Source organism: Astyanax mexicanus, chromosome 22 (genome assembly GCF_023375975.1).
Source record: "Astyanax mexicanus isolate ESR-SI-001 chromosome 22, AstMex3_surface, whole genome shotgun sequence".
In the NCBI taxonomy this organism is placed as follows: Eukaryota; Metazoa; Chordata; class Actinopteri; order Characiformes; family Acestrorhamphidae; genus Astyanax; species Astyanax mexicanus.
This window is the reverse complement of record NC_064429.1, coordinates 3,335,892-3,361,187: the sequence shown is the minus strand read 5'-3', so window position 1 is coordinate 3,361,187 and position 25,296 is coordinate 3,335,892. Positions and strand designations below refer to the sequence as shown.

Sequence of the window (25,296 nt, the reverse complement as noted above, 5' to 3'; positions counted from 1 at the left end):
TGAATGTGCAATGCTATTTAAGTTACAATTATAAAAACATAACCTCTTTAACTGTTCTGTTTGTGCTTTAGATTTTTATACTCTTACTGACAAAAACACTAAGAAATAGTTGTGGAGAGGAATGAACTTTATATGTGTGAAAATGTACTACCCATTTGACAGCAGATGTCACAGCTAGGCCTGTAGATTATGCAAACGTGTAGGTTACTAATAATGATCGATTGGCAATAAATCTGGTGGTGACATGCTTGTATGCAGTTTAATATCTCTCATATACAGTGCTGTGAAAGAGTTTGGTCACCCCTAATAATTTTCATGATTTTCCTTTTATAAATCATTGCTTGTTCAGATCAGTAATTTCAGTTAAATATATCATATAGCAGAGGAACACAGTGATATTTGAGAAGTGAAATGAAGTTTATAGGATTTACAGAAAATGTGCAATAATTCTTTCAACTAAATTAAACAGGTGCATAAATTGTTTTTATTGATTTGAATAGTTTGCCAAGCTCATTGACCCTTGACCCACATACACAGGTGAATTTAATTTTGAGAAAGGTGAAGAGTGGAGGTACAGTGCAGTGCAGGTACTTGAATCTTGTCAAAGCTGAGAGTCACATGGATTCCAGTCAATATCAGCAGATTCTTGAGAGCAATGTTTAAGAATCAGTGAGAAAGTTGAAGTTGTGCTGGGGCTGGATCCTTCAACAAGACAACGACCCTAAACACTGAACTCTGCTCTAAATCTACTAAATTCAAACAGAGGAACAAGTACAACATTCTGGATTTATCATCTCAGATCATCTCAGTCCCCAGACCTGAATATTATAAAATTATAAAATCTGTGGTGTGATTTAAAGCAGACTGTTCATAATCAGAAACCATCAAACCTGACTGAACTGGAGATGTTTTATAAAGAAGAATAATCCAAAAAAACCCTCAACCAGAAGCCAGACAAATTACAGTATAATTGGAAAATAACCTGCCTAATTTTTGCACACTTTCTGTAAATCCTATAAACTTAATTTCTCTTCTCAAATATCACTGTGTTCATCTGCTATATTATATATTTATCTGAAATTACTGATCTGAACAACCAATGATTTATAAAGGAATATCCTGAAAATGATCAGTTGTGCCCAAACCTTTTTTCATGCCACTGTAGCTACTGGCTTCCATTTGTTCCCTAGATCATCACACCAGCAGTTGGGTCTATGTGTATGTTGCTTTTTTTATTTTGATTTGCAAGTGTATTTTGTTTTATTTAATTCAGCTACTTTAAACGGCAGTGTAAATACATGTTCTTGCGTCTCGTCCTGAACAGATGCTGGTGAGACACATTTTGAAGAAGGACCTGCCCACCTCCCTGGAGGACTCTCTGAAGCTAGCTGAAGCCTATAAGCTCCGCTCATCTGAAATCCACTACATCTACTGTATTCAGCTCCTGGAGAATAATGAGGTGTGTTGTTTTTCTTTTTTGAAACACTTTTTTTAAAATGCAAATGGTCAAAATGGACAAAATTTGTGTAAACAAAGATAACTAGCTGTGTGTAGAACATGCTGACTTTTAATCAAATAACATTGGCATCAAAAAGCATTAAATAATTTATAAAAAAAATGGCAAGTTACCTTGTTGGTTTATTTAATTTAATTAATCATCAGTATAGCATTTTTTATCAGAGATTTCTCCTCCCAATCACTGGTTTCTGAACACACTATTTTTGAGTTTTCATGTCTGAGCCTGTGTTTAATTTATATTTATGTTTTGCTGTTTGCAGAGAGAGAAGTGTATAGCGCAGCTGAAAAAACTGCCACCTGCAGAGGCTGAAGTTGTAATTGAACGTCTGGCCAGTTGGGCAAGACTTAAGCTGCAAGATGATTACCACATTTGTGAGGAGGTTTGTGTGCTGTGTAAACCTTTATAACCTCTTTAGAACGAAATTAAACTTTATTTGAAATGTACTAATGGTGATTCCTGTTTAACAGCTAAAGAAACTGCGGATGCAAGTTGCCCAGACGTTGGCAGAGGCGCTGAAGTACCTGCAGGGCATCCAGAAAGGTCATTCTTTTTTATGGAAATTGCACTTAGTTTAAATGGCACATCAGAAGGGTATAAGAATTGACAAAAACTGGATAGACTTTTTTTATAAGTTAAAAAAGACCAAATTGTAATATTGTGCCTTTTATGCAGGTAATGGGTGGACATTGTTCATTTTCAGAGAGATCTGAAAATTCTGAGAGTTTTGTGTATATTATCCAGTACAGTTTGCTGTAAAATAACTCTAGTTACTATATACAGGGGTTGGACAATGAAACTGAAACACCTGTCATCATTTTAGTGTGGGAGGTTTCATGGCTAAATTGGAGCAGCCTGGTCAGACAGCAAGTCTTTGTGATGTATCAAGAGCCACGGTATCCAGGGTAATGTCAGCATACCACCAAGAAGAGCCAACCACAGCCAACAGGATTAACTGTGGACGCTGTAAGAGGAAGCTGTCTGAAAGGGATGTTCGGGTGCTAACCCGGATTGTATCCAAAAAAACATAAAACCACGGCTGATCAAATCACGGCAGAATTCAATGTGCACCTCAACTCTCCTGTTTCCACCAGAATTGTCCGTCTAAAACCAGGTGTTTCAGTTTCATTGTCCAACCCCTGTATCTATATAGTATCTATAAGTTACTATATCTTATATTTACTACTAATAAAAGATATATTAATTTTTATTTTTAAATATGCAACATGCTGTGTTTTTGTTCCAAACAAAATTAACATAAACCTTAACTAATCTTTTTTCTTAATAAAATCATTAATTGTCATATTGCCTCGCTCCATTTCATTCTTTTAGAGCCGTCAATCGATTAAATATTAATTATTTGCACAGTCTGCTTACTGATTAGCTCTTTTGCTTTTTAAGAATGCATATTTAAAACGATCAGTGTAAGAACGTCACAATAGGATTTTATGAATATTTCTAATGTTTCTTGGATTTTTTTTTTTTTCTTGGATGCAATTTCTACTCCTAAATGCATTTTCTGTCTATTTTGTACTTTCATGCTAGTTTTGGTTAAATAAAAAAAAAAAGAAAATAAATTGAGGAAATAAACGCTACCACATTGCAGCTCTCAGCTCAAAGTGTAAAACTGCTTCTACTCTTAAACATGATATTACAGATAAATGAGGGGACAGAGCAGGTAGGAGGGCAAATATGGCAAACTTGTGCTTTACAAGAAAGATTTAATCCACATTTCAGTTTAAATGAAAAGTAAACTACCTAAGCAGTACTGATGCTGAGCTTACACACCGATAATACTAATACTCCATCATGCTGGTAACATGATTTAATTAATTCATTTATTTATTTATTTATTTAATTTATTTTCTAGATGGATCGCATGCTTTATTGTTTGACAGTGTTTTTGTTTGTTTGTATATATATTTATTAATAAATTGACTCATTAATCCATTCATTAATTTTTTTGTCTGTTCTCACAGACAATGCCCTGAAGAGGATGGTGTGTGAGGACCAATTAAAAATGTTCACAGCCATAGCTCACCTGCAGGTACAGAAATATTTAATCTTCATTTCAACATTACTGGTTGGAGCACTTATATAAATAGGGGTTTATTTGTACCATTTTGAAGATGTTGCTCAAAGCAGATCAATACATTAAATGTATTAAATGTATTCATTGTTTTCAGGAGGACTTTGACATCTTCCTGACCCCTGAGGAATATGATGATCCTGCAGTGAGACACAAGTTCAACCAGCAGCTCATCACTGCGTACGAGAACACGAGAGCCTGGAGACACTCGGGGAAGAAACACCCAGATAAAGTTAATATCGTTAAAGCAGACAGTAACGTCAAAGCTGCGGTCGCTAATGACCCTGACGGTAAAACTAAAACCCTGTCCACTGAGGCTGGCCTGCACCGCCTCGCCCGACACCTCCAGAGGACTGAGCAGGAGCTGTGGGCCGACCTGGCTGTTCGAGCTTTAGAGGCTGGTAATGTGGAGAAGGCACTTAAAATTCTTAGGTAAGAAATAAAAACAGGTTAATTACATAGTCGTTTTATTGTGGTTTCGCATAAATATGTACTTTTATGGCACTAATCAAATGCTGTTGTTCAAAGATGGCTCTTATTGTGACAGACCTGTCCACATCCAAGATATCTACAGTTGTGTAAAAGTGTTTGCCCCCTTCTTGATTTTTTATTTTTTTTTTCTGCATGTTTGTCACTTAAAAGTTTCAAATTATCAAACAAATAAATGTTAGTCAAAGGCAACACAAAATGCTGTTTGTATATCAAGGATTTTATTATTAAGGGAGAAAAAAATCCAGAATGTCATGATACTAATACAAATTTCTCCATATATCCAGGATTAAAGTAAGATTAATAATACTGGACGGATATAGTCTGTCTCTAGTAGATATATAATATAAAATGAGAACAGTGTGATTTTCTCTTTTGCTAAAAACAGCAAAAAAACAGAGAACCCTGATGTGATAATAAGGGGTAGGTCATATGGCAGTGGCATGCACAGACATTTTGGGGGGCAAGCGCTCAGGGGGGAAAAGGGCACTTTTTAGCGCACGTGGAACACTTCAATATAAAAAAAACGTTATCTATCATTGATTTGGGCTAGAGTGGCTAGTTAATCTGGTGACCAGTCGGCTAAAGATGCTTAGTAGTTTGGTGCTGTATGAGACATTTTACTGCACAACAAAATGATTTCAGGTTGGGCTTACAGGGCAAACGGTAGGATTTTACTTGATGTGTGTGTTACCTGGCTGGGGGAACACGGGGGAGAAGAAGCTGTTGCCGTGCGTACTGTGCTGAAGACTCGCTGAACCGAACTGCTGCTGCAGCGCGTGGCCGCGCGGGGTCACGTGGCAGAGGTAGAGAGAGGTCGGGTGTGTGCGAGCTGATTTCAGGGCATTCTGTTTTCACTCGTTTTTAATCGCTCAGGTTTTCAAAAGATCATTTCAAACCGGCCTCAGTAAAATCTTAATAATAATAATAAAAAAAACTTTGGTTGATAAAGGGCGGAGTTGGTGGTGCTTTAGCAAAAAATGTTGGCCATATTATTGTGTGTTGTGTACGATACAATATGGTACACTACTAATGGTGTCTCTAAACTTTTGATGGACAATGAAAGGCATATATGTAACTACAGCACGTACTAACAGGAAGTCCTCTTCCTCTTCAGTGAGCTGTATGAGCATCATCCCAATTCCAGCACAGGGAGAGTTCTCTTCAGCACAGCTCAGCGCCTGTGCCAGATGCTGGAGGATAACCTCCCGATGGTCCTGCCTGAGAGAGTGAACCTCCCGGAGCTCATCCACAACCTGGCCTGCCAGGCCATCACTATCTGCCACACAGGTACCTGCAGCTTCACTGCAGCAGAATCTTAACCAGTTTCATTACACAAGTTTTAATGTGGGTTTAAATAAATATTTACATTTATGACATTTATCAGACGCTGTTATCCAGATCGCTCAGACAATATCTCTGATTAGTGTGAGTAAACTAGAGCCCGAAGCTCTTATCATGACAGGCCTATCCACATCTATATGAATTATAGCAGCTTTACTGCAATTAATGACCAGTACTTCACTTCAACCCAGTTTCTGCCCCCCTTTCCGCTGGAAAAGAACTAAAGTTCGGGCGTTACCCCAGAACAGGTGGAAGGGTTTAGCTCGTTCTGGCTCACAGAGCTACAGCGGAAACTAACTCCCCTGAGCATCACGACCACAGTTCTAATTCAGAAATCCTCACAACCAAGCTGATGGTTACAATAAAATAAAAAGGTTTCCTGTATTTAATTTATCACGTATTCTTTATTCCAGCGCCCCACATTGACTTTATCTCCCCTTAAACATACAATAATACACTGTTTTTAATTTTTAATTAACACTACGAATTTTAATATAATTGCATTTGACATTCCTTGAATTCTTTTTTTTTTATTTACATTTAAATATACACTATAAAAAAAACATCTTAAGAAGAACAAGTGCTATTAATCGCAGTTAATCATAGAATAATGTTGTAATTAATCAGATTTTTTTTTTAATTGATTGACACCACTATTAAATATACATGATCCTAGGTTATGTTTATATACTTATCAGAGCTGTATTAAAACCCCTTTCTTTTGTAAATGGCTGATATTTACTCTCGTTTCATAGATCTGCTGCTGGACTGTCTGGAGTTGTGTAAAAGCACCCGTGGGGCTGCTGATGTTTACCGCCAGTGTCAGATTGATGACTATGGTTTTGTTGCAAAGGTATGTTTATTGCACAAGATAACAAATAATTTAATGATGGGAAACTGAAGTAAACAGTAAAGGTACATTTTTGAAAAACCTACAGAAATAACAGTACAGTATCCTATTTTATTGGTACAGTGTTCAGAAACATATTATGCTTTAGGGGTGGGTGATATGACCCTAAAATAATATCACGATATTTCATGGTATTTTCGCGAAAAAATTCAAGTATAAAAAAGAAATTTTATTTTTACATATATGATACGGCACACCCCTAATTGAGATATATTAAAAAAAAGAATTTTATCAGACTTGTATTATAAGTCAATGATAAAAATGTTGTGATACTAATACTACACTTCAAATATCTACATGTAAGTAACATACACGATACTGGACAGATATAATCTGTCTCTAGTAGATATTTTTGCTAAAAACAGTATTTAAAAAAAAAAAAAAAAAAAGTAGTACCCAGAATAAATTAAGGGTGGGTGATGTGGCACGATATTTCAGGGTATAATATCGTTCACGATATTAAAAACTTTTGGCGATATCACGTATGATATGATATGGCACGCTCCTAGTATGCTCTCATACCCAATACCTGTTTGGTCCAGACTTTCAGACTTTTTAGTTTGGTGTTTGAGAAGGTGGTCTTGGTCAGGATCTACTGTACTGTGGTTTTATTTATTTATTTATTATACAGTTACAAAAGTATAATTGGGGGAAAAACTAATGTTAAAGCTTTTGGGACAGAAGATTTTCAGGATGCGCCTGGTGACAGCTCCGCCCCACTTTCTCCCTGGGCACTGTGTGTGCAATTACAGAGGTTGTGTTCTACTGTATTGTTGTGCAGTGACTGTAATTTTTGCTTATTATTAGCTCATTAAAAATGTAATACCTTGTGAAAAGTGTAATAGCTATCATTTTTAAATAATAAGTGTAGCATAAATCCTGTTCAAAATAACCAAATGAAATAGATCTGGCACTCGGATATTACCTTTTTATTGTGTAATGTATTCAAATGAATTGAAATTAAAGTTTAAGACTGTGTGAATGTGTTTAATGCATGCTGTGTGTACAGGATGCTGTGCTGAATGGTGAGGATGATGCCTACACTGAGAGCAGCGTTCAGGAGATCTTTAATGAGGATGGAATCGTGCTGGATCCAGTCTCAGTGCTTCCAGTTCAGTATAAGATCACCACCAGTCTCCTGCCTCTCTCAGGTATCTCAATCCAAAGATCTCTGTATTGTTGTGGGACGACTGTGTATAAATTGTTAGTACCATATTTTTATCACTATAAGGTGCACTATTAATAAAAGTGCATCCATTTATTTACAGTAAAGCTTAAATTTTCAGATTTCTACTAAGGCTGGGTGCAGCAGCATTAACATTAGCGGCTAACTGCTAGCGCTAACGGTTAGCAGCAAATGCCACACGACAGCACTACAGTGAGAAAGTGTTTTGGTAAGCCAGGGCAATGCTAGCTAGCTGGTTGTCCTACAGTTATGCTAATGCTAATTCTGCTTCAGCAGTGCTAGCCAGGGTTAGCAGCAGGCTACAAGCCGGTAATACTCACCTCAGAACGAAGAAGAAGCAGTGCAGTTAGCAGCTAATTGTAATGTAGTTGGAGAACTAAACTGAAAATCCTGTATAACTCTGTACTTCAGCATTTTAAGTGATAAAGTGCAAAACAATCCAGTGAAAAAAATCCAGTAGTCAGCTCTGATGTAGAATGCACTGTTTATTAGGATATTACATCATCCTACAAATGCTAAACTGTATTTTGTTTTCTTTGTTCTTTAGACTCAGCGTTCCATTCACTGGGATGCTCTTGTTTGTCGTACTGTGCTCTTCAGGAAGGTAATAATAATACAGTATTTTTGGTTTTTGGTGGGTTCACATCGTTAACAGTCACTGGAATTGAACTGAATTGAACCAAGTGTGTCTCTATAATTAAGTGGCCAGCTCCTGGGCGGGGCATACATCAATTCTATCTCTGTTAGATTGTTTATTTGATCCCCAGTGACCCTCTGGGGCCAGCAGTCTGTCTGTGGTTATCAGGGTGGCAAATTAGCCCCTGTTACTGGCCAAATGTGTGTATATTAATAAAGTAGAAGGTAAATTCAATCATTTAGTAATTTAGCTCTACACGATGGAGCTCTCAGGACCTGACACATTTTATTATTAAAGTTTGTGTGTCAACATATTCTGATTCATTTTAGACCTACTGTAGTCAATTTTGACTAAAGTTTTAGTAGATTTTTGTTTTTTACACTACATTACATTACTTTTGGCAGACGCTTTTGTCCAAAAATAATAGGAATTATGATAAACCATTTTTAGATAGGGCCTAAAGGAGGTCAAAGGAAACAATAAGATAGAGGAGTAGAGGAGGGGAATAAGGAAATGAGGTTAGAAGTAGTTAGTGTGTTATAGATAGATAGATAGAATACTAATAAAGAAGTAACACAAAAAGCATACACAACAGAGTCCACACCCAGGTACAAAAAAAAAAAAGTGGTAAATGGTGCTTATTAAGTACACACATCAGGTGTTAAGCAGTCTAATTCCAGCAGGAACAAATGACCTGCGGAACCTCTCAGTCCTGCAGCAGAGAGAATGCACTGAGATGTTTATTAGGATATTAATATTAGTTAGGTGTTAGGAGAGTAAGTGCTCTTTGAAGAGCTCTGTCTTCAGGAGTTTATTAAAGATAGTGAGGGATTCTCCTGATCTGGTAGTAGAAGGTAGTTAGTTAGAGGTGTTAGGAGAGTAAGTGTTCTTTGAAGAGCTCTGTCTTCAGGAGTTTATTAAAGATAGTGAGAGATTCTCCTGATCTGGTAGTAGAAGGTAGTTTGTTCCACCATAGGGGTTTTATTGTCCATGTCTGCACTGATGCATGAGAATTTGCCTTGAAGGCAGGGAAAAGTCATGAAAAAATCACGGAAATGTATTGGTTAAGACGTGTATGAACTCAGGACAGGTGAAACAGAGCATTAGCCTCACCAAACATGTTACTACACATCCCACCATGCAGAGGCAGCAACTGTGATTCGTCCCCTGAGCCTCGTGTTCTTGCCTACACAACTGCATTTACAGTTAAACTGCAGAGCAACACAAGTATAAACACTCACAACAGCATGGGCCTCTCATGCAGGCTACACAGAAGACTTGAATTAGGAGTGTGATTCTGCTCTACAGTGTTTGGCAGATATTCACAAGCCTACTAAGACGAACCAAAAACAGAAGAACCTAAACAGTGTTGTTGTATTTATTAAAAAGAGCTGACCATGTCAAGTTAGCCACGCAACATGCTAATTTTTTTAAATGTTGGTCAAGAATGTGAACAAAACATTGAGAAAACATTCCAAGACCTACCAGCTTACTGTCAGCAAAAGAAACAATTAATTTGAGGCTTTTGAGCACTATGAAGCATCAAAATGTGATTCATCGCTCAAGGAAAGTTCCAGAGAGGATCCAGAGAGGACATCTGCAGTGAGGACAGTCTCCAACCTGAAAACAGCCCAAAAGCTGTGTGTAATTTCCTGGTTTAAAAAAAAATATTTCCAACATCATTATTTATGGTGGCTCTCCCACTTCTTATCACTCATATGTACATATCTACAGGGTTTGGACAATGAAACTGAAACACCTGGTTTTAGAGCACAATAATTGATTGTGGTGACGGACAGTTCTGGTGGAAACAGGAGAGCTGAGGTGCACATTGAATTCTGCGTGATTTGATCAGCCGTGGTTTTATGTTTTTTGGATACAATCCGGGTTAGCACCCGAACATCCCTTTCAGACAGCTTCCTCTTACAGCGTCCACAGTTAATCCTGTTGGATGTGGTTGGTCCTTCTTGGTGGTATGCTGACATTACCATGGATACCGTGGTTCTTGATACATCACAAAGACTTGCTGTCTTGGTCACAGATGCACCAGCAAGACGTGCACCAACAATTTGTCCTCTTTTGAACTCTGGTATGTCTCCCATAATGTTGTGTGTATTGTAATATTTTAGGTAAAACTGTGCTCTTACCCTGCTAATTGAACCTTCACACTCTGCTCTTACTGGGGCAATGTGTAATTAATGAAGATTGAACACCAGACTGCACCAATTTAGCCATGAAACCTCCCACACTAAAATGATGACAGGTGTTTCAGTTTCATTGTCCAACCCCTGTATATGTACTCACATTGTTAGCTGATTTAATAAATCTAACTGTTGCATTGAACGGTCCACTGACTTTGTGAAGGCGTCAGTTTTCCTGCTGGTCCTGCTTCATCTGATTTAGAGATAATAGTGTTCATGGTGGAGAGTTGTAACTTGTAGATGGGAAATAAAAATGTTCTCAATGGATTAATCTGCATTCTTTTGCATTTGAACATTTCTTTCCTGTTCATAGACACAGACTTCGTCCGGCCGCTGCTGGGCCCCATGTCCACTATGCTTCAGAGTCTGCAGGAGTGCAGTCAGTTAGAGCTGGCCCTCAGGCTCCTGCTGGAGTCTTACGGCAGCATTTTGCAGCATTTTGTCTCCAACAACATGGACCTCACTCTGAGTGTGAAGGTGGGGAATTAACTTAAATAAAGATATCATTGAAACTGATATAGTCAGTGTTTAATAATTTTCCCCTTTTTTAGCTTCACTCCAACACTCGTTTAGCCAGAGACAAGCAGACTCTTGATGCGATAGAGAAGACTGCTTTGTCCTCCATCAGAGTGGTTGTGGTATCCTTGTTGCATAAGGTGAGCTCTCTATTACGCATTTAGTGATTTACATTATTGGCTTATCATACATGTTACCTGTTGCTGACCCTAATGTTATCCATTGTGTTTACTGTTTAATTAGTCTATACCAGGGGTCACTAATAGGCGGACCGCGGTCCAGGTCTGGACCCAGACGTTGTCCAATGTGGACCCAAACCGATAAACTACAGAGAAGGATTTAATTTTGACAGTGTTTATTTAAAGCGGCGGAACTTTATTTTGTTCACACTGCAGCGACGCGGCATCGCTCCCAATCGCTTTGGGGTGTGTTCAGGGCTGTGTATGAACGAGATGCTGTTCTGTTTTTTAATCACCTAGTGAACCCTGCTACAACATCCAGTTCAGGACCAGCTGATCCTCCGTCTGTTATTTTACAAAGGGGTATCTTAAAGCACAAAAAAAAGCCTTAAAAAGCTGTACTCAGCCTGTTCAGCCTGTGGTGTGTGGCGCTGATTGGCTACCGCTCAGCGAATCTCGCTTCTCATTTGCATAAAGTTGAAAATACCTAAACTTTTTGCCGCTCGTGTTTCTGCAGTGTGTGTTCTACAGTGCAGTAAACGCACAGACCAATCACGTGTGGTCACCAGATGCTCTCCTCTGCCAATCAGATCTGTGCAAACCGCTGCCCCGCTGAATTGGGACACGTCCGGGGAAAAAACGTCTTTATAAATATATATATATACACACACACATACAGGATATGGCACTGAATCATAACACAATTGGCGACGATCCTGACCTTGGACTGATTAAATTTTCTCCAACTGGACCGTACTGAATTCTAATTAAATACTCCTGGTCTATACAGTGGTATAAAAAAAAGTTTGGGCACCCCTGGTAATTTTTGTGATTTCTTTATAAATCATTGTTTCTTCAGATCAGTAATTTCAGTTAAATATATCATATAGCAGATGAACACAGTGATATTTGAGAAGTGAAATGAAGTTTATAGGATTTACAGAAAGGGTGCAATAATTCTTTAAACTAAATTAAACAGGTGCATCAACCTGGGCACCCCAACAGAAAAATTACATTAATATTTAGTAGATCCTCCTTTTGCAGAAATAACAGCCTCTAAACTCTTCCTGTAGCTTCCAGTGAGAGTCTGGCTTCTGGTTGAAGGTATTTTGGATCTTCTTTATAAAACATCTCCAGTTCAGTCAGGTTTGATGGTTTCTGATCATGAACAGCTCACTTTAAATCACGCCACAGATTTTCAGTAATATTCAGGTGTGGGGACTTGTTCCTCTGTCTTCCAATTTTATTTTATTATTAATATTTTAAATTTAAAAGTTTGCAGATTTTTTTTTGTTTTAAAATAAAATGGTTTTTTGCAATTATTTGTGGGTCTATTTCTCAAAAAAAAACTGTTGTCGTGACTGACCTACACCATATACATGGACCTGATAGTTTGTTTATTTTCATTTGTGTTTTAGGTTCTGAATTGGAGGGTAGTAGATTGTGACTATGCCATTGGACTTTGCACTATTCTGTGTAAATCTGAGGTGCTTGGTATTCTGTGGAAAATAATAACGAGTGCTTGGCAGAACTACGACAAGATCATGGTAAGACAGTCCTTGTTTATTAGTTTGTGATTTTGTTTATCTTTGGCTTTTTCAGCATTTTACATTATTCTCCCTCATCCACAGGCTGTTGCTATGGTCGGTGCCCATTTCTGCTCCCTCCACAGTAATAATGAAGAAAGAGAGAAGTTCTTGGCCGTCATTACAGATGCAGAATGGGGAATTAAACTTGGAAAACTCGGGGTTAGTTTTTTTTAGTTTATTTTAGTGTTCAGTTTTACATGTAATATACATTCATATGAAACATGATTGAAGTTTTGTTTTCATGTGAACTAATATTAAACATTTTGTATAGTTATACAGATTATTACTGTCGTATAGTAATCTCAATACTTTTTGACCTTTACGACTGGACCAAAAAAAATGTATTTGAAATAAAGTTATTCTATATTGAATTCCATTTAAATTGCAATTTTAGCTTTACACAATAACAATTACAGCAATGCTGTGATGTGAGATCTGTTAATATCACAAAACATGTCTAGAATGCACTGGTGTTGAATAATGTACTGCAGCCTAATCAGTTGCTCAATTCTTTTAGCTTTATCTAATGAATATATATTTTAAACTGATGTTCAATATTGTTTTTTTTTTTTCAGGTTTCTATTCAGTCGGTGTTTAGACAGTGTTCTGAGACTAAGAGGAATCTGATTCCAGTCCTTGTGAAGAACAGAAGAATCACAGCTGAGATGTTGCAGGGATACTGCAAGTATGTCTTTTCTTAATTAGTAATATAACATTACTGCAAAATGTGTTTTTAGTTTTGTCAGTTAGAGGTTTTGCCATCAGCAAAGAATCTCTCTTGCTCAGCACAGCATCAGATCACCACTGTTTTATTTAGTTTAGACAGTCAGAACTAAGATAATGTTACCAAAACGTGAAACGGAAGAATTGTTTATGCTAGTTTTGATTTTTTTTTTTTTTTCGTTTTCTTTTTTTCAAAAGTTTTTTTTAACAGTGAATTAAAGGCAAAATTCACTTTTACACTCCAAGCGTAAAAAGCATCCATACATCCGTTTTCTGTGAATCAGTGGAAAGATTTTGGTGCCAGAAGTTAAGAACTCTTGGTAGAAGTTCTTATTGTGATATTTACAATAAGAAAACCTCAGACAGTTCACAGCAGAATTAGCCAGCAGACTTCTTCTGAATGAGGGATCTGTAACCGGGCGGCCGGGTCGGACTTGGATGGATACTGCACAAGCTCGGGTTGAGCTGGATTTTTTTGGGCTGATCTAAGCTCTATTTACATGCACAGAAAAAGGAAATGATGAAGTTGATGGTTGTGCTGTTTGAAAATATCTGTTTGTTTGGTTTGAAATTTCTGTTAGAAGTTAATGTTTTCATGTCTAATTAATGATCAGCTGTTAAATTTGATATATTGAGCAGCATGTATATTCATTAGTGTGTACCTCTTCCTTTGTTCTGCAGCACATACGGGCTTGACAGTGACTCTGCTGTCAGTCTGTTCATCACTACCCTGCTGCTGCAGGAGGAGCGAGAGGATAAACAGGGTGTGCTGGGAGCTGGAGACTCTGGATTGGCCCTGGGAGATGAAGACACACCACTGGCTCATGAAGACATCCTGGAACGAGCTCTGAAGATTGTTCCTCAGCTGAGCTCCACCAGTGACCTGGTTATCAGGCTGCACACAGCGCTCACCAAGGTGTGTGTGTTTGTTTTTTGTTGTTTTTTTGATGCATTAATAACATTGCCAGTTAGTACAAATACAGAAACATGTTTTCTTTGCACAGAAGTATGTTTAGAAAGAAGTGGGCCATGTATCACAGATTTATTCTTTCATTTATTTATGTTCTATATGATTTCCTCACTGCAGTTAAATCCCTACAACTACGAGAGGATTGAGAGAGTGCTGAAAACCATTCAGACTGCTGATGAAAGTACAGCTGTGTTACCTCTCAGTCAGGTAAAGCCTTTCACTAAACTTCCAGTGATTATATAGAATTCAGGACCAATGACCTCATTCTGTGTCTAAATACTGATGAAGCCTCTAATATGACATAATGGCAATTTTTAAAAAGACATGACCATAAAAATATATTGAGTCCACTTAGAGTTGGGCGATATGGCCCAAAAAATAAATCTTCGATTTTTTTTTTAATCCGATTTTCGATTTAAATCGATTTTTTTCCCCTACTAAAAATCTAATTAAAGATGATAAAGAAATGGTTAAAAACTAATTTTTATTTATTTAGTTTTCACTTAAATGTCCCCTTTGTGGTTAAAGTGCAAAAAAGTAAAAAAACAATTGTAAACAGTGAGAACATCCAGTAACTTTTAGAAAGCTTTCTTCAACATAGTTTAGGTACTGACACAATACACCCTCAAACTTCAAAAATAAATAAATAAACCCACCCTCAAAAAACAAATAGAAAGAAATAAAATGGTGCCCTTTTTGATAAAACTTACAAAATAGAAAACAATTACAATTAATTAGCATTAATATGCTGTTAAGTAAATACTTTTCCCCACTGGCTTTGAATTGCAAAACAGAGCTTTTAAATAAGTGCAAGTGTTCTATAAAATGAGATGATCTTTTTCTCATGAATATGAAACAAATTATAAACTGTAGTGCATACAGAACCTGGTACACGGTTGGAAGATGTGTCAGGGACAGTCGCTTGTTTGGATGGTGAGCTGATGCTGCTGCGTTCATTCTTTTGGGAGCAGCACTTCTCCCACTCCGCTTCTGTTTAAGGTGTAGAGATAAATGTGTCGCGCCGCTTCGTTTAGAAGAAATCGGTTTAAACACACCTTACAGCGAGGACCTTTTTGATCTACGTCCGACGCCGCAAAACCGTGCTCCGTTTTGAGCACAAGATCCGCCGTCGTGTTGTGTGTGTGTGTGTGTGTGTGTGTGTGGGGTTCGCGTGGGAGGGAGGGAGGGGCAGGGCTAAGCTCACTCTGAAGTACGGAGCCCACAGGGGAGCGTCTGTGGTGAAAATTAAAACTCAGAGAAAATCGATTTTCATAAAAACACATCATACTTGACTGAAAATTCGAATTAATCAATAAAATCGATTCATCGCCCAGCTCTAAGTCCACTAGATAATGTTTTGATGAAGGAAGTGATCTCTTAAGGCAAGGTACTTTTTTTTTTTTTTTGTATATACCACGTTTCATACACAGAGGCAATTCGGAGTGTTTAAAGAATTAAGGACCCAAGTACACCTGAGCTTATGGTCACAACCGATGGTCGGATATTCTCCTTCAGGATTGTCTGGTAAACAGAATTCCTGCTTCCATCTGTTACAGCAAGTTATCCAAACCCTGTGACCATCACACTACCACCACCATGTTTTTGTTCAGTATGATGTTCATTTTCTGAATCTGAATCTGATTGGTTAGATTATCCTGCGACTTTGCTAATATACTCATTACTACACCCTTCAAATAATCAGCAGGAGGGTCATGCAGACACACGGAGGCAGAAGACATTTTAAAAAGCTTTGATTGGTGAGATTTGCTGTCAGTCAGATAAGAGTCCTGCAGCAACTGAAAAACACAGACTAATGCTTTAAATTAGTTACTGTTTCTTATTTTAGTTAATTTATAAAATATATGCTTGTAGTTCACAATAACTATAATATATATTTCCTGATTAAATATTATGTAATTATATACATGCATTTATTGTCACCTTTTCTCTGAAGGGTAAGAAGGGCCTCACTGCACACCACTGCTCTAATCATAACCCAGTTGTACAAGAAGCACCATGTATTGTGTAATGAAAGATGATTCTTTGCTGATGACTATTTTTTTTTCTGGTTTTGCAGATGTTGGGATTACTCCAGCACCTGAAATCCCACAAACGTATTTCTCCTCCCAGTGAGCTGGAGAATACCTATCTTCTGGAGAACTCTCTGGAAAGCACGCCTCTTGCTAACACACGCCTGCCATTTCACCTTCTACTACAGACAAACCACTCTTTCTGGAAAATAGTTTGTGAGTATTAGTACTAGATTAATATTAATCTCTTCTGCTTCACTTTGCTTCACTTTCAATAGTATTTCTGCATTAAACTGACCTAAAATGTAATCAGATCTATAAATAACTTCAGTCGTTCAGAGGGAGCACAATTGGCCCTGCTCTCTCTGGGTGGGTAGATGGCGCTCTCTCCCCACATCACTCCTAGGGTGATGTCTGCAGCACAGGGCGTCTGTGAGCTGATGTACCGCTGTCCTCCGAGCGCGCTGTGATGCTGCTCGGCAATGCTGCATCAGCAGCAGCTCGAAAAGAACCGGTGGCTGGCTTCACATGTATCGGAGGAGGCATGTGCTAGTCTTCACCCTCCTGGTGTGTTGGGGCATCACTAGTGATAGGGGGAGTCCTAAAGAGTGGGTTGGGTAATTGACCGTGTAAATTGTGGAGAAAATGGGAAAAATTTGAAATAAAATTATTAAAAAAACAAAATAAAAAAAGATTTGGGCAATATGGCCTTTAATAATGTCACAATATTTCAGGGTATTTTTACAATAACAATATTCTTGGCAATTTGCAGAATCACCACTTGCAACAATTTGCAACAATGAAAAACGTTTTATTAATTTTAAGAGACAGCTGGATACACACCAAAGTGAGTGTGTGAGAACAGTATGTTCTATTCTGTTGTATGTTGATATAAATTTAGCATTTTTATGTGGAAATGTCATTGTTATATCGTAGTCACTGTATTTCTTTTTTATTTGCAGCTCCTGAGCTGAATGAGGAGACGTTACCCACGCTGCTCCTCATATCCAAACTCATGAAGGTAAAGTAAAAGTATGACAGAATAGAAATGGGACTGATCTGGTTTAATCTAGGTATAGGGTTCATTATTGACATGATTTAACATATTGGATCAGGCTGACAAGACCGATCCACCTACCGTCCGTTCTAATCATAAACCCTCCATCCCTTAAATCACATCAGTGATCTGGATTCCAGTTCCACAGTTCTACCATTAACCCATAGCAGCTCCAGCCCCAGTAAGCAAACACTGAGCTGCTACTTTAACTGAGCTGAAAAAAAGCAGATCAGCCGATTACTAATGAATGTAACTGGAATTTCACTCAAGGGCCAAACATTTCTACTTTATAATTATCTTATATTTTATAACAATTATTAATGTCTTAAATAATTTTTAACCAGATTTTCCACAATATTAGGCATTACAATTTAATGTTGTTTAATAATGTCTTAACTAGTATCAATTAATAATAAGTTGGTTAAGTAGACATTACTTAACCATTTAACAATGGTTATTACTGTCGTAAGTACTGGCACTTGTGAACCTTATTTAAAGTGCTTCTAGACAGGTTTCACAGACAATCAGATAAATATATATTAGACACAGTTAATCAGTCAAGACATGTTCTATATGTATCAGTTACTGAAGCATGCAGGATAAGTGTACACCGTATAAATTGTATAGTTTGTTTGATTCTTGGATTTGTTTTGTCATTAAAATAAAATGTGAGGTTTTTGTTGTATCCATTAGGCTCAGATCAGTATACTGAATATATTAATTTATTTTATCACAGGTTAGTCTGGATAAGCTGTACATCTTGACCGTGAATCACGTCTTCAAGCACGACCTGATGCCCTTGCTGCTGGACCAGACTAAACGCACGCAGGGTCACGGCCCCAAGAGAGACACTGCCACTGTCATACAGAATATATTTAAACACACGGTCTGCATTCAGAACCTGGAACTGGCTGCAGCAACCATCTACAAGATTGCTCAGGATGTGCCATCAGGTCAGCTTTATTTATAATATACAGTATGTAAAACTATTTACAATATATTAAAAATATACGTTAACACTGATGCGAGTGGTCAAGTGGTCTAATGCGCTGCCACTATGAGCAGGAGGTCGCAGGTTTGAACCCCAGCTCATGCAGCTTTGCCATCAAGCTGCCAGCGCTCAGAGGGAGCACAATTGGCCCTGCTCCCTCCGGGTGGGTAGATGGCGCTCTCTCCCCACATCACTCCTAGGGTGATGTCTCCAGCACAGGGCGTCTGTGAGCTGATGTATCAGAACCGAGTCACTGTGCTGTCCTCCGGGCGCTCTGGCTGCTCGGCAATGCTGCATCAGCAGCAGCTGGAAAAGAAGCGGTGGCTGGCTTCACATGTATCGGAGGAAGCATGTGTTAGTCTTCACCCTCCTGGTGTGTTGGGGCATCAGTAGTGATAGGGGGAGTCCTAACGAGTGGGTTGGGTAATTGGCTGTGTAAATTGGGGAGAAAATGGAAAAAAATAGAAATAAAATGATTTAAAAAATAAAAATATACGTTAACACTGAAATATTTTATTGTGTTCACTTTTTCAGATTTTATATTGTATTTGTTGAATTTAAGCTCTAATTTAAGACAATATGGGACAATATCAGGAAAACAAATAGAAATAAAAGATTTACTTGCATTTACTTTTACATACATGACATTTACATTTTCATAGTTGCAGACATTATAAACCCAAGATATATTTTTTTTCTCTGGTCAACTTCATATTAGTTAGTTCAAATTAGTAGCAAATTAGTGCTAGGCAGATTCTTTAAGGAGCAGATTATCTCCAGTTTCAAACAAATAAGATGAGGATCAATTATCAAAATGTTTAAAAATTAAGGTCTTCAAATAAAGTTTGGAAGGGGGTTGCGTATTTCTCCCTCTAAAGCTCATGATATTAATCCGGGCTCAGGCTGTAAGTAGTAAATTAGTAGTGTAAATTAAGAGTTAATGTGTCAGTTTTTGAGATTTCTTGCAATTAATGGAACATGTTCTAATCTTTATTAAACTTTAATCTCTCAACTTTTCCTGCAGGTACAGAGAAAACCATGTTTTTAAAATTCAGCTTGGAGCTTGTTCAGAAATTGCTGAAGTCTGATACTCTAGAGGTAAATCTACAGAAACTATTTACTGTTATACCTTAATCTAAAATTACTGACTGATTTAAATTGTGGTTTGTAGTGAAGTTGTACCAAAGTACTACAATTACTTTTCTGTTTTATTAGTAATGAACTCTGGAGATATTTACACACATACAGCAAAGTATTTTACCAGTTGCTTTAGTTAACTAATCTCTGCTTTTATCTAGGCAATATGTTTGTTAAAAGTTTATGTAATGTGACCCTGTAACAGCTAAACTCAAAATTAACATAAGAGCTGTTGCATTACACTACTTTGCCCTACTCCTGATTAATTAATTCTAAGTAGGTTTTGATATCTGTATCAGCTAGTACATAAGGGGAAAAATGGTATCTGTGCATCCCTAAACCTTAGGTATTTTCATAAACTGTCACAATAATGATTATAATTATCAATTTACTGTTCAGTATATGATCATAACCTCAGTACATTTTGCTGCCCATGATATTGGCCATTGTGTTTACTCTCAAGCAGAACTTATCAAAAGTCTGTATTTTGTCTGTTTAAACATTATTGATTTTATTTCACTTATATATTTTATTTGTGTTGGATATTTAAACATGTATTATATACCAGTTCATATATCTGTTAATTACAGTTCACTACAATTTAAATGAGTGAACTTACAAAAAGGATGCAAATATGTTATCATGACAGTTGAATACAATGGTCTTAAAATAACAGTAATATTGATTTATGCAGGGATGGCATAGTTACTTTGAAAAAGTAATCTGATTACTGATTATCTCTTTAAAAGTAACTTAGTTACTTTATTGATTGGTTGATTTTAAAAGTTACTTTTGAGTTACTGCCACCTCAACATAACTCAAAAACTCACTTTATTAGAAGCTTTGCTCCACCTTTGGACCTTGTTCTGCAAGTGTTCCTCTGTGAATCCAAGCATTTCTTCAAATTTGACGTTGTGATTCTGAAGCTAGATTTTGCAGATTTTAGCTATTTGTCGCCAGCACTGAGTGTACAACCAACCTTGCTATTAGCCAGATGCTACAATATCTATTAGTAAGGAAAATGACAAGAAAGAAACAGCACAGAGACTTGGATACATAACTGTAATATGATTACTGGGTTGGAAATACTAACACGTTAGATTACCTGTTACTGAAATAAATAGTCAAATTAGAGTAATGTGTTACTGACATCACTGGATATATTTGTGACAATATACTGTTACGAATTATTGTGGAAGGCCTAAAAACCACCTGCAGTAATTCACACCTTCTTTTACGTAATCCTCTGTATCTTCCTGTTCGTGGTTATCTGTGCGGTTAGGAGGAGTTAAAGACGAGGGGGGAGATGCTCACCTCTAAGCTGCAGCTGCAGTACCAGCGCTCAGCCACAGAGAACGCCCTCATATCATTCCAGCTCGACTGTCCGGAGCTCCTCAAACTCACAGGTCTCCCCGGCCGCCTCATCGTCGCTCTGTTTGAGCACAACTCTGTGGTGGAGCGCATGAAGGGCCCTGCTGGCCAGATCTACCCTGGTGAGAAAAAACCTGACCTGTTCACCTTCGACATGTTTAACCAGGGGGATGATTAAGTAAATTGCTTTATTCCTTCAGGTTATGATCCATCACTGTTTGCTTATCCCTAATGTTTGGCAGATATTCATACTGTGGCTAAAGAGATTGCCACCATCAATGGAGTCGACCTCCTGAAGATCCGGAATATTCTTTTGGAGAAGTGGCTTTGTAAAACTGAGCAGCCGAATGACCAGGTGAGTCACATGAACACACACAACTGACTAGAAAGTGAAATAGAAAAGAAAATGAACCTATGATGAACTAATTTACTACATTTCAATATGTAAGCCCCACCACACCTCCCATGCACAATTCTTTTATAAATCTAGTTTGTTATTGTTATTAAAGTTGGCCTTTACATCACTACAGGATGTACACTATCAGGAGCAGATCACTGATGTTACTGATGACCTAGATCTCATGAGGTAAATATGATAACATGCCTCTCTGTTAGGGCTGGACAATAATGGCCATATTAGTATGTATTAGTGGTGTCATATGATTAAAAAAATTAATCAGATTAATCACAACAATATTCTGTTGATTAAATACACTTATTCTTTGTAGGACAAAAGTTTTTTATAGTAGATATTTAAATGTAAATGAAACAATGCATGTAAGAAATGTACAATGCAATTATATTTATATTAAAGTCAATTAAAATACTAGTATACCCTTGAATGTTTGAGGGGGACAAGCGCACCAAAATGTGCACCAATAAACCACGGGAGCACGCTGTCTCCTGTGATTGGTCAGAGCTGTCTGGTGCGGGAGCAAGAAGGTGAATATAGTGAGAAAAATCTCTGTTCCAGTGTGTATATCTGTGCAGTGTGAAGCTGCTTTAAAAAAAGACCTGAACTGAAGAGCTGATAATTTGCCGCTGCACTTTCAGACACAGTGTTTGTAATGGGATGTGCAGCACAGATGTATTAAACAGAGTGTTGCAGATGTGAGCAGTGAGGGCTGCACAAACCTCGCTCTTAGTGTGTAAACAGCATGGAGCAGCAGAGACAGCGTTTGATCATAGCTGTGTATTATCTGGCTAATATATATACAATTATCAGCAGTTTAGCTAAATTTAAAAGAAGTATAGATCACATTCTCACCACAAGCAAACCAATCCAGAGACCAAAAATCTGCATGTTAGGTGGGGTCGTGTGTACAGCCCTAGTATATATGTATTTCAGTGTGACAAAAAAAAAAAATATATATATATATATATATTCTTTTATTAAACTGCAAACTGTACCTAACTGTATCTGAACAACTATAAGCAAGTGATATAATGTGGAAAAACACTAACAAAATTTCAAGCCTGCAGAAGCCTTGTGGCTAACCTGCTATGCTAATCTTTTTATTAAGCTTCTTATTAAATAAAGATTCCCCAGTATTATAGTAGATATAGTAGCACAATGAACATAAATAGCATTTTATTTGGACTAATTTATCATTTAGATGTTAGTTTGCTCAGTCATTTTTTATCAAAATATGGTCAAGTATTTAAATTTGGTTTATATGAATCTCAAAATACGTATTTGATTAGACAGAGATCTCCTAAAAAAATAACATCTGGCATGTGTGACTTATCACAATTTTGCAATAGTTTTATATTAGACCTTGAAAACTAAAGACAATTATTCATTATTAATGTCCAGCACTATTCTCACACTGAAAGGTTGGAACTAACCGTTGTATATATATTTTTTATAGTTAAAAAAATTGCTATGTAATTGTGAAGCAGAATGTTAAATCACTCTCCTTTTCTCCGTCTCCAGAGTGGTGTATTTACTGCAGATGCATCCGATGGATATGAGTGCCCGCTTGCTCAGTCCAGTCCTGACTGCAGAGATATGGGTAAGAATTTATAGCTTAATTATAGCTATTAAATATGCATGCATTATGCTGATGATTTAAAGTGTGTCTAAAATGAAACTAACACATAATGGTCCAGGCTTAAGCATCAGCACCAGTGACACGCCCCCCAATTTAACTTGCTTCATTACTACAAATGGTGACTCTATAATCAAATGAACAGGGTAAACCTGCAGTGAAGAATACTGGCTGTCAAATTCTGTAAAACTGACACCAATAATTCCATAATTCCTGTTATTTGATTATTTAGGAGTATTTTATCCTCTTCAGTAACACAAATGTCATGAAGTATCGTAGAAAATTGTCTTGCAATATATTGTCTAAAGCAGACTCACTGTATTGTGATAGTTACTGTCAGCAATGTACTGTGGTAATATTGTATTGTGATGCCCTGTGATTTACACCCAGCTTGATCTGCACACCTGCAGAACTAGAAAAAATCATTGCTGATCCAGACCATACCTGCCCAATAAATCGTTTTTTTTTTTTTTTTGTATTCTCCACCTTGTTAGGAACTTTACAACCTAGTACATCCTACTATAACCTTTATTAGAACTTTTTAAAATTATTCCTGCGTTTTCTCTGCAGCCGTTGGGCGGCTCGGGTCTCAGACTGACCTTCGAGCATCGGAGCCGTGCTCTGCTCTGTCTCATTCACATCGCTGACTCTGCCACGCTGGAGACTCTGTCCCACACACCCAGAGATAAAGTCAAGTATGTGCCCCATAATTCTACCATTAATCTGTAATGATCTTTTTAAAATTATTTATTTTCTTTTCAGAATTATACAGCTTGTCTCAGTCTTTGTGCAAGAAAGTAGTTGTACTTAATTTTTTAAGATGTACTTGTGTGTGTTTGTGTAGATAGAAAAGAATCATGTTAAACAGTTCCGTGATTATGTATTTATTTATTTGGATATGTTACAGTGTGCTGGTTTTCTTTCTTGAGGGCTTTCACAGTTTCTCAGTTTGCCCCAAACCAAAATAGCAGGTGTGAACGTTATCACAAATCATGATATGACTAAAATTTGTTCCAACCAAAAGAGTCGTTCTTGGTCCAGATCAACAGAACCATTTTTTTGGATTACAGGAAGTTAATGCAGGTTAAAGTCACCAATTAAACAATAGAGGAGGAAAAAGTGCTGAAATCTAACTTATGTGCATCATGCAGTTTTCTGGCAGAGAGGCAGAATTCAAAGTCAAAGTGGTTTTTATTGTCATTTCAGCTATATACAGAGCACACAGTGAAACGAAACAACGTTCCTCCAGGGACCATGGTGCACATAAACACAGTGTAGACAGAACAATAGTGCAACAGTACAAAAGTGCAGACAGACAATACAACACCATACAGACAAAGAATAATAAATAACAAGACAGTGTGCAAATTATGCAGTGTGCAAAAAAGACCAGTGAGGTAGTAATTACCTCTATTACACAGTGTGCAATAGAGTCCAGTGAGGTAGTAGGGTTTTGGTGCTTCCATGGTGGGGTAAGAGTGTGTGTGCATGTACAGAAAAACCATCAGTTCAGTCTCTGCAGTTGAGGAGTCTGATGGCTTGGGGGTAGAAGCTGTTGCAGAATCTGGTCGTGCTGGACCGGATGCTGCGGTACCTTCTTCCCGAAGGCAGGAGGGAGAACAGTTCGTGTGAGGGATGGGTGGGGTCATTCACAATGCTGGTTGCTTTGCGGATGCTGCGGGTGGTGTAAATGTCCGTGATGGAGGGGAGAGAGACGCCGATGATCCTCTCAGCTGTCCTCACAATACGCTGGAGGGTCTTGCGGTCAGAGACGGTACAGGTCCCAAACCAGGCAGTGATGCAGCTGCTCAGGATGCTCTCAATGGTCCCTCTATAGAAGAGTGTGAGGATGGGTGGAGGGAGACGGGCCTTTCTCAGCTTCCGGAGGAAGTAGAGACGCTGCTGGGCTTTCTTGGCTGTAGAGCTGGTGTTCAGGGTCCAGGTGAGGTTATCTGCTAAGTGGACACCAAGGAACTTGGTGCTCTTAACAATCTCCACAGAGGACCCGTCGATGTTGAGTGGAGAGTGGGTGTGTTGTGCTCTCCTGAAGTCAACAACCATTTCCTTTGTCTTGTCCACATTCAGGTGAAGGTTGTTGACTGTACACCAGTCTGTCAGCCGCTGCACCTCCTCTCTGTATGCTGACTCGTCGCCTTTGGTGATGAGACCCAGCACGGTTGTATCATCGGCGAACTTGATAAAGCTGTTAGAACTGTGTTTTGCAGCACAGTCATGAGTCAGCAGGGTGAACAGCAGAGGACTCAGGACACTGCCCTGGGGGGCCCCAGTGTTCAGTGTGATGGTGCTGGA

At 37.9% G+C, this 25,296-nt stretch overlaps 1 protein-coding gene across 1 annotated transcript in view; it reads left to right on the top strand.

Moving 5' to 3' along the window:
* kntc1 (kinetochore associated 1) overlaps positions 1–25,296 on the top strand; it is a 60,061-nt gene that overhangs the window by 20,863 nt on the left and 13,902 nt on the right. The window contains exons 27-51 of the mRNA XM_022666854.2: positions 1,325–1,459; positions 1,779–1,898; positions 1,987–2,059; positions 3,496–3,563; positions 3,703–4,037; positions 5,212–5,384; positions 6,194–6,291; positions 7,358–7,499; positions 8,082–8,138; positions 10,686–10,849; positions 10,924–11,028; positions 12,486–12,614; positions 12,699–12,815; positions 13,232–13,341; positions 14,061–14,295; positions 14,467–14,556; positions 16,427–16,595; positions 17,342–17,400; positions 18,173–18,389; positions 19,452–19,525; positions 20,847–21,057; positions 21,178–21,290; positions 21,466–21,521; positions 22,872–22,950; positions 23,557–23,681. Coding sequence (XP_022522575.2) covers positions 1,325–1,459; positions 1,779–1,898; positions 1,987–2,059; positions 3,496–3,563; positions 3,703–4,037; positions 5,212–5,384; positions 6,194–6,291; positions 7,358–7,499; positions 8,082–8,138; positions 10,686–10,849; positions 10,924–11,028; positions 12,486–12,614; positions 12,699–12,815; positions 13,232–13,341; positions 14,061–14,295; positions 14,467–14,556; positions 16,427–16,595; positions 17,342–17,400; positions 18,173–18,389; positions 19,452–19,525; positions 20,847–21,057; positions 21,178–21,290; positions 21,466–21,521; positions 22,872–22,950; positions 23,557–23,681 — 3,254 coding nt within the window. The remainder of the gene's footprint in view (positions 1–1,324; positions 1,460–1,778; positions 1,899–1,986; positions 2,060–3,495; positions 3,564–3,702; positions 4,038–5,211; positions 5,385–6,193; positions 6,292–7,357; positions 7,500–8,081; positions 8,139–10,685; positions 10,850–10,923; positions 11,029–12,485; positions 12,615–12,698; positions 12,816–13,231; positions 13,342–14,060; positions 14,296–14,466; positions 14,557–16,426; positions 16,596–17,341; positions 17,401–18,172; positions 18,390–19,451; positions 19,526–20,846; positions 21,058–21,177; positions 21,291–21,465; positions 21,522–22,871; positions 22,951–23,556; positions 23,682–25,296) is intronic.